Here is an 8,116-nt window from a genome sequence, read left to right as displayed (position 1 = left end):
ACTACTACTGCTACCCTGTTACTGTTACACTGCTACCACCGCCACCACCACCACCACCACCACCACCACCACTACTACTACTACTACTGCTACCCTGTTACTGTTACACTGCTACCACCGCCACCACCAGCACTACTTACTAGCACCATCACCACCACTACTATTTACTACTATTACTATTACCGCTGCTACTTCTGTTACTTCTGTAACTACTTCTTCTTTTTCTTCCTCTGATTCCGCCACTTCTTCTTTTTCCTCTTCTACTTTACTACTATTACTATTACTGCCTCTACTAACCCCCCCCCCCACACACACACACACACAGACAGACAGAGGTCAAAGTACTACTACATTGTCACATTGTTTACTGCCAAGTGATACAAAGATCAGCGGTGTTGATATTGGGATTGTGATGGCTTGTATTAATTAAGAGAAATCGAGGAAGTCTGCGATTTTATTATGCTACAATTCGACTTTTTGAGTGTATGTGAGAGAACATGTGTATGTGATGGGTAAATCAAGGAAGAACATGTATAGATGAGATACAGAAACAATAGAAATAAAGAAAAATATGGGAAAAGCTAAATATCATGTTGGGAAATATAGAATGCAGAGACGGAAACAAGGAGTGGGAAGAACGTGAGCAGAGGTTGGTATGAATGAAAGTGAGAATGAACGAGTAGATTTATTGATATGAGCGAATTATTGCAAGTATATTAATATAGTGATCAATTTGAATATTTTTTTCTTTCTTTTTGTAAGATAAGGAAAGGAAAAACTACTCGTAACAAGTTTTACGAATGCATGCTTGCATGTTGCGCGCGTGTGTGGGTGTACGTGCGGCGTATTCGCGCACTCATATGTATGTGTGATACGTGCAGCGCGCCTAGCGCAGCTAGACCTTCTATTGTTGGTCTATAATGTGTACAGTCAGTGAAACTATTATTACTATTAAGGGTCAGGCAGATTTTACAGGAATAGAAAATCGAATGTTAGAAATCAACGGTTCTGCGTGCAAATGTTTTATTTTTGTTTCATTATAAGTACGGGTAAACGATCAGAAACGGAGGGGAAATCAAAATTTCAATGCGCAAAAGAAAGCAAAGTCTTTCAAAGTCACAAAATTGACTAGGAACAAATTCATTTACATAGGAAAACTTCTTAATGGTAGTTGGAATAGTGGAAAAATTAAATTTGAAATGTATAGTATATTTATCCTATTTGAGTTATTTTTTCCTCAGTTTTTCTTTCATTTTCTTTTCTTTGATTTTCGTTTTCTTGTTTTATCATTAGAACATTAAACAAAGAACCGTTGAATACGTACAAACGAACGAAACTAATAGAGGAAAGAAAGTATATCTTATATGTTTCGTTTGTATTTTTATGCTAAATTTTACTTTCAAAATTTATATATTGCGTTCACCACGTGACCCTTGCTACACACAGGGAAGTTTTTTTAGAACGACTGACTACCGAATTTGATAATGATAGTCACGGATTGATTTAGGATGTGTAAAGTGTACGCAGCGTTTACAAATGCATGAACACACACAGCACACATTTTGAGTGTTGACTCGTTGTTATTGTTAGCCTGTTAGTTAATTAGTAAGAGTTGCAAATGCGGGCTATAGTTGGTCCCTGTCCCTGGAGCCCAGACACCCCCTGTTCTGGAGAATAACTGAAATGAAAACATAAGCGAAGCCTAATAGCGTTTTACACATACCCCCGAATTGTGACAGAAAGATAGATAAAAGTTGAGAAAGATTAATTCATTTGTAACGAAGTGACTGCATATCACCGTATTGTCTTATCATGTATAGTATCAACGAAAAAAATACCATGTACTTCAGCCCCATTGGATAAAATGCACATAAGTAGGTATGAGAGAAATGCAATTCCGTGCGAGAATAATAAGAGGAATGACAAGGAATTAAACAAACATCCAGGCAAGAAATAAAAATGCCTATAATTCCTATCCATTTGAATCTTAAATCGATCAATTTCCATAAACAGAATATCGATATGTTAGTTGATTGTTTTTAAACTCGTATCGATAATCATTTTGTTGCACATTTCATTCATTTATAATTGCTTAAGTCCGATTTTGTTTAGTCATTGATACAAATTTTGTAACGATGACACAACTGTAATATCTAACAATTGAAGTTCCCTCATTTCTACTTCCTGTCCCCGGTCATGCGATCATATAAATGAAAGAAGTAAATAGAAAAAGAACGGACGAATGAGCAAACGATCGAATAATTAATTAATTATGGGGCGGGTGAGAGAGGGCGTAGAATGGTTAGATTGGAGGAGGGAAGAGGAGAAGCCAGCAATCGAACAAGTTATTGGTTTTATTCTTATTCATCAATATTACTATCCCTCATTCCTTTAGTCCTTTTCCCTCGTAACTCATTATTCATTTACCATATTTTATACCTACCTATTCTACCTACCAACACACACCCTATTTATAAAAACATAATATCAAGGATATAATAATATTAATATTAACAATATGATAAGAATGATACTGCTAATTATACTGAGTGGGTTTTTGTAATACAATAACGGTTCCATATAAATTCTGGTTTTCCTTCAAAATTATAGTAGAGAATGAATATATACTTATATAAGACGGACAGGTAGGAAGTAAATATGCGAGAAAGAAAGAAGAAAGGAATGATCAAACGAACGGAAATAAAGAGGAAATGTTCAGCTTACGGGGGCAAGGAAGCATTAACCTGGCAAAAGCGGAAGCAGTTCACGGTGACGAGACTTTAGACTGATCTAGGTACTAGCGTTACGATATTGGCCCTACCCCAGCCTTAAGGCGCCCCAATATTAAATCGTTTAGCCTTTGCTATTTTATACAATTGACCGGTGTGGCAGCTGGGGTGCCTGGGGGTTATCGGTCGCATTTAGGATAATGCACCACTGTGGCTGACGATGCTGTAGCCGCGCGCACCCTTTTACCCGGTCATTGCCCTAATTTGCGGCACACATCCTTTGGGAACTTGACTTTTTTTGGTTAGCCCGTGTCAAGGGGATGTTGTGTGATTTTTGGGTCGCTCAATTTATGTTAATAACGACCCAAAGACGTGTTTTTTAATTATATATAAATATATTATATATTATATTCCTGCGGATATCCATTTTGTGACGTGATGTTATTTAGCACTAACGAGGAAAACAACAAAAATGAAAAATTGTACGAAAAAAAAATAAAAAAAAAATGTTAAAAAAAAAAAAAAAAAGAAAAAAAAATGGAAAAATGTACGTAACACACTATTCACACGAACATATACGGTTTATGTTTCTCGCGCCACACATGCCACGTGTCAGCTCCATGGCTAAAAGTGAACAACAAATTTCAAAGGACCAAATTCTTTTATCGTTGATAATTGCGTTTTCAAATTTTTTTATTATTCATCATCTTCCAATTGCTTTGCTTCTTTTTTAATTCCCGCAATTTTTAAAATTGTCCCTAAGTTTAGTGTGACGTAGTTGAACGTAATAATTATTGATGAATTTGAAATGATGTTAAAATGGTTCCTTTTTCGGGCTAGGAGCTTGATTTAAAGTGTCAAAGATTTTTGTGTATGACCAGATGTATTCTACATGTCTCAATAAACAGTTGTATGTGAATTACCTTTCTTAAATGATGTTACACTTTATTTATATATTATTGGAATATATATCGTTCCCTCTTCTCTTATCCATTATATCGTACTCTTCTAGTTTTTCATATTTGATAGCTCTGTAATTGTCAATAAGTCACCTGAACTCATTTAAGTTTTACATTTATATTATTGTAATATAATAACAAATCTATCTTTTCTTATACAGTAGTGCACGTTTGAATTTAACCCAATTTAGGAGCCAGCAATTAAATTCTCGAATTGACTCGAGTATTACCTGATAAAGTAAAGGGAATGTCCAAATACAGTCAGAGCGATAAGTCATACTAATATTAACTCGAATAATCAACTCAATGTAAACAGCAAAATGATGATACGTAATAACATATTAAAATGACTTGCTTTATGTGATGTTTATATTCATTTTAATCCGTGGGCTTCTAACAATGTACTGATGCTGTTTTCAGAAAGGTGAGATGATTACATTTTTTAGTAGCGACCTTTCTTCGTATCGTGTCTGTCTCGTTTGCTTTCGGTTTACTTACATCCCCCCACCTCCCCAACCCCGCCCTGCGGCTCCGTCCCTCCCTCCGTCCTTTCCTTTCTGCTGCCCGCCCTCTGATATTTGTGTCCTCTTATTAATTGCATTAAATTTCGTTAAGCTGGAAGCATCGAATGGTGGAAGGAAAATGCCCAGATGATCGATGTAAATTAAACTATTCAGATTTTTATGGGATTTAACTGTTTCAATTTATGAAAATACACTGACACATGTGTAATTCATAAACATTATTTTTTAGTATCTGTACTCCTGATATGTTGCACATATTCATGTATGTATGTAAGTGATAATAATATGGATATGTCTAACTGTGTTTAGAATATAGATAACCACTAGTTTCGATTATACAGTAGATTTGATTAAAATTAAATAGCTATTTAGAAAAGCATAAAACTTATGTCTGCACTAGTTACTAAAAATGTGAATTTAATTAGTCTTGGATAGTTATCTTACAAGTCCAAAAAAATTAATCAATGCTGTTGGTGCGTCTCGAATCAAACTAGGACTAGGAGGTAGTTGTTTCTCCCCACTCTTATTCCAATTGACTTTAGCGGCCTCTATTCTATCGTTGGGGCGTGTTGAGGTAGTCAGTACTACGCAGAAGCTGAGTAATGGGGGTTGTTTAATGTTGTATCTATTGCATCGTCCAGTTTTTTTCTTTATACTTGGTTGTACGTACGTTTATGCGTAAATATTTGCGCACGCGCACATGCACACGCGCACATGCACACGCGATATATTCCACACCGATAGACATTAAATACTTGTTTTTCTATTCTTACATAATTGAAATAACTGTATAGCACTGCGTTGATTTCACTGTTTCGCTTATTATTGGATAAAATGATATTTTGAGAGATCATAGTGGTAAAGTACGGTGACAAAAGGTCAAGCACAAGCGCGTTCATAAGCATGTTTTTTTATTACCCTCGATTGCTTATTGCCTCGTGTCGCGTGATTCAGTGAACGTAATTTTGAGATTATTATAATACGAAGTGTGTACACATATTCAATATTCAATTTTAAATACAATCTTTTAAGGTATGTATCCACAATATATGTCTGTACACATTAAGTACATTATGTATTTGACTAAAGTATACACCTGTTGTAAAAAGAATGAAGCAATACGCACGATTCGTTTGCATCGAGAGTAGTTTCATTATTCAGTCGATGCTTGCATTTTTTACGTACATCACACAGAGAGTGAGAGGTTTATATATCATTTTAGATCAAATGAAATTTCCCTTGTTGTGTATGATATCACCTTTATGTCACTCTGTGGAGGTTGTTGTTGCTCGAGAAATCGTATGATGCGCGTTCTGTGCATTTACGTTATGAACGAATCGTTACGAAGTGTATGTATTCTTTTTAACCCTTATTCGTTTAAAAAGTGAGATGTGCATGATAGTTTATTTTGAAAAGCTTCGTTTAATATCGTTGCACATAATATTAATGCGAATGTTAAACATATCCGTATGGAAAAGAGGTTAGTACGCGACACGTACAAATATTGCTTATCATTGTGGCGCTGCTGTTATTGACCAGTTTGCTATCCTTATCGAAATATAAAGGGTGAAAGGAGCAGCGGTTGTGATCATGGAGACAGAAGCAGAGCGATAGAGATATTGAATTATATATATTGCTAAACCTTTTTAGAAGTTATTTATTTTATAATTTATATAAGTATGTACATGTTATAATAAGGATATGTAACAAATCAGAGATAAACACCGCGATTGCAATGATATTGTAACTGCGCAGGATCATAAAGGACACTACGTGTTACAATCGGAGGGTGTGGCAAATTAACGTGACACGTGTTCAAGATCCTAGTCGAGTTGCTTTCTATTCATATGTTTACATTGTGTTTGAATTCGTTTGTTATATGTTGTGAAATATTTTTGTAAGACTAAGTAACAATTTACAGGAAAAGTTTCATAATCTTCTCCTCAAGAGGAGACAATATTCATTCTCTGCGTAGAAAGAAATTAACCAATCATTTATTTTACTTTGCTTTTTTCCTTGGATCGAAACTGTAAAATATGTAAATTGTAAAAATAGTGAGAATATAAAAATATAAAAAACGAAAAATCTCAACAATTTGTTCGATGGTTCGATGCCTGGTATGGTGTGGTGGAAATCAATGATTTCTGAAGTAAACGTATCCTCTAGTGTAGTCGACGTAATTCACACAATTTTTTACGTTCGATGGCGTGTCTAAGAGGTCATCAAGCAAAATATAATTGTACATATTCTGTTCAACATGCATATAATACTTATATAACGGTATTTTTGTTTCGTAAAATTTAATGTTTCATGTTAATTGGCAATTTCAATAATCTATATATATATAGATATAGCGCGCGCGCGCGCGCGTGTATGTGTGTGTGTGTGTGTTTTATAATGTAGAGTGTAGCTGAATAATTCAAAAGATTGAACTCATATGTTTACAGATGATCTTCAGGATTGATATTTCATATTTTTTCTGTGCATGGGATAGAAACTGACAATATGGTAAAATCATAGTTATCACATTTAATGGCTTTTCTACAATTTTGTCGTAATATCATAAAAAAAGAAGTATATCACGATTTTAATCGAAAGACCGACTGAGCAAAATGCAAATATATATACCTAGGATGCAGTATGGCTTCGGTATTCTGGCATGCTCCTGGAAATAATTTCGTTTCTGTCGCTTTAATCTTGTTCTTGCTACAATGCCCTCATATCAGTACAGGTTAGTAACCATGTTTGTTTACCATTGTATTTTCGTTCAAATCAGACGAGTTTCCATTATTACTCAGCAATATAAACTACGATCAACAATAGGAGTTGTCGTAAATTTAAATGTGATTTAAGATTTTTCCGATGACGTCTCATATTTGTCTATATAGTTGCACTAGAGAATTTAAAGGCGATATAATTTCGGCATCAAGAAATAATATTTCCCGTACACGAGTGTACTCTGCGTACAGCCAAGAGAGATAAAATATCTACATTCCGGTACACGGTTTAGCATATGGAATTATCTATGAATTGTTAACAATATCGAGTTGTGTAGCTGACGTAATTGCGTTATAGAAGGAGAAAAAAAGCGATGTTGCGTAGAAATTCTAATTCTTCTAGTAGAATTAAAACAAGAATAGTACAATTAAGTGAGGCATATAAGCTATATATGATTTGATTGATTAGGTATAAAAATGTTTAGGCTGATGTATGATTTTCCAGAATGCGATCAAAAGTTTATAAGCACGCCAGATGGCCCACTAAATGGAACCTTTCATGCTCCGATGTTAATTAATCCTGAAAGAGATTCCCGGCAGTGCGTGTATACATTTTTCGCTGGACCGCGACAACGAGTCGAATTGATATTTAATTCATTCGGCCTACGAGGAACACCGCCAGAGTGAGTAGTTACATTTAAGTACGAGCTGTGAAGTATTATCTTTCAATACATGTCAATCAGTTCTACCGAATCAGTTCTACTTGCTTATCTTCTATTCTTTCGCAGTGGAGCTGCTGTTGGAGAGTTACCCGCGTAAGTATTTACATATATAGCTGCTGATGTAAATTGTTTGTAGTAAAACTATTTTTATTCGCAGATAAACTGTTATGAAAAATTTCACTTTCAGTTGTGTTCATGAGTATATGGACTTGTATGCAGAAATACGATCGGAGAATACCAGCAAATTGGTAGAAACACCATTCGGTGGACGGTTTTGCGGTCCAATTCCACCTCGCAGGCGTGTTTCTCTTTATCAAGGAATCGCTCTTAGTTTCTACACCGATAAGAATATTACGTTGCCTAGCCTGTTCAACGGCACTTACGCATTTATCAATGCATGTACGTTCACTGCATGCCCCGTACTTGCAATTTCAACTACAAAATAAATATTGTAAATGTACGCGC

The 8,116-nt window shown here is 35.1% G+C and overlaps 1 protein-coding gene across 3 annotated transcripts in view; it reads left to right on the top strand.

Annotated features, from left to right (window-relative positions):
• Positions 1-5,169: 5,169 nt before the first annotated feature.
• LOC108548689 (dorsal-ventral patterning tolloid-like protein 1) overlaps positions 5,170-8,116 on the top strand; it is a 10,100-nt gene continuing 7,153 nt past the window's right edge. For 2 of the 3 annotated variants that reach the window (XR_001890280.1, XM_017901763.1), the window contains exons 1-5: positions 5,170-5,244; positions 6,660-6,943; positions 7,435-7,612; positions 7,718-7,744; positions 7,839-8,050. Coding sequence is in view for 2 of the 3 variants with exons in the window: in XM_017901763.1 (XP_017757252.1) it covers positions 6,853-6,943; positions 7,435-7,612; positions 7,718-7,744; positions 7,839-8,050 (508 nt within the window). In the remaining variant the exon portion in view is untranslated. The remainder of the gene's footprint in view (positions 5,245-6,659; positions 6,944-7,434; positions 7,613-7,717; positions 7,745-7,838; positions 8,051-8,116) is intronic. The other variant, XM_017901761.1, reaches the window with a different exon arrangement.

This window comes from Eufriesea mexicana, unplaced genomic scaffold (assembly GCF_001483705.2).
Source record: "Eufriesea mexicana isolate 0111107269 unplaced genomic scaffold, ASM148370v2 scaffold1723, whole genome shotgun sequence".
NCBI classification, from domain to species: Eukaryota; Metazoa; Arthropoda; class Insecta; order Hymenoptera; family Apidae; genus Eufriesea; species Eufriesea mexicana.
Note: the sequence above shows the minus strand (reverse complement) of the source record. Positions and strands in the feature narration are given on the sequence as shown.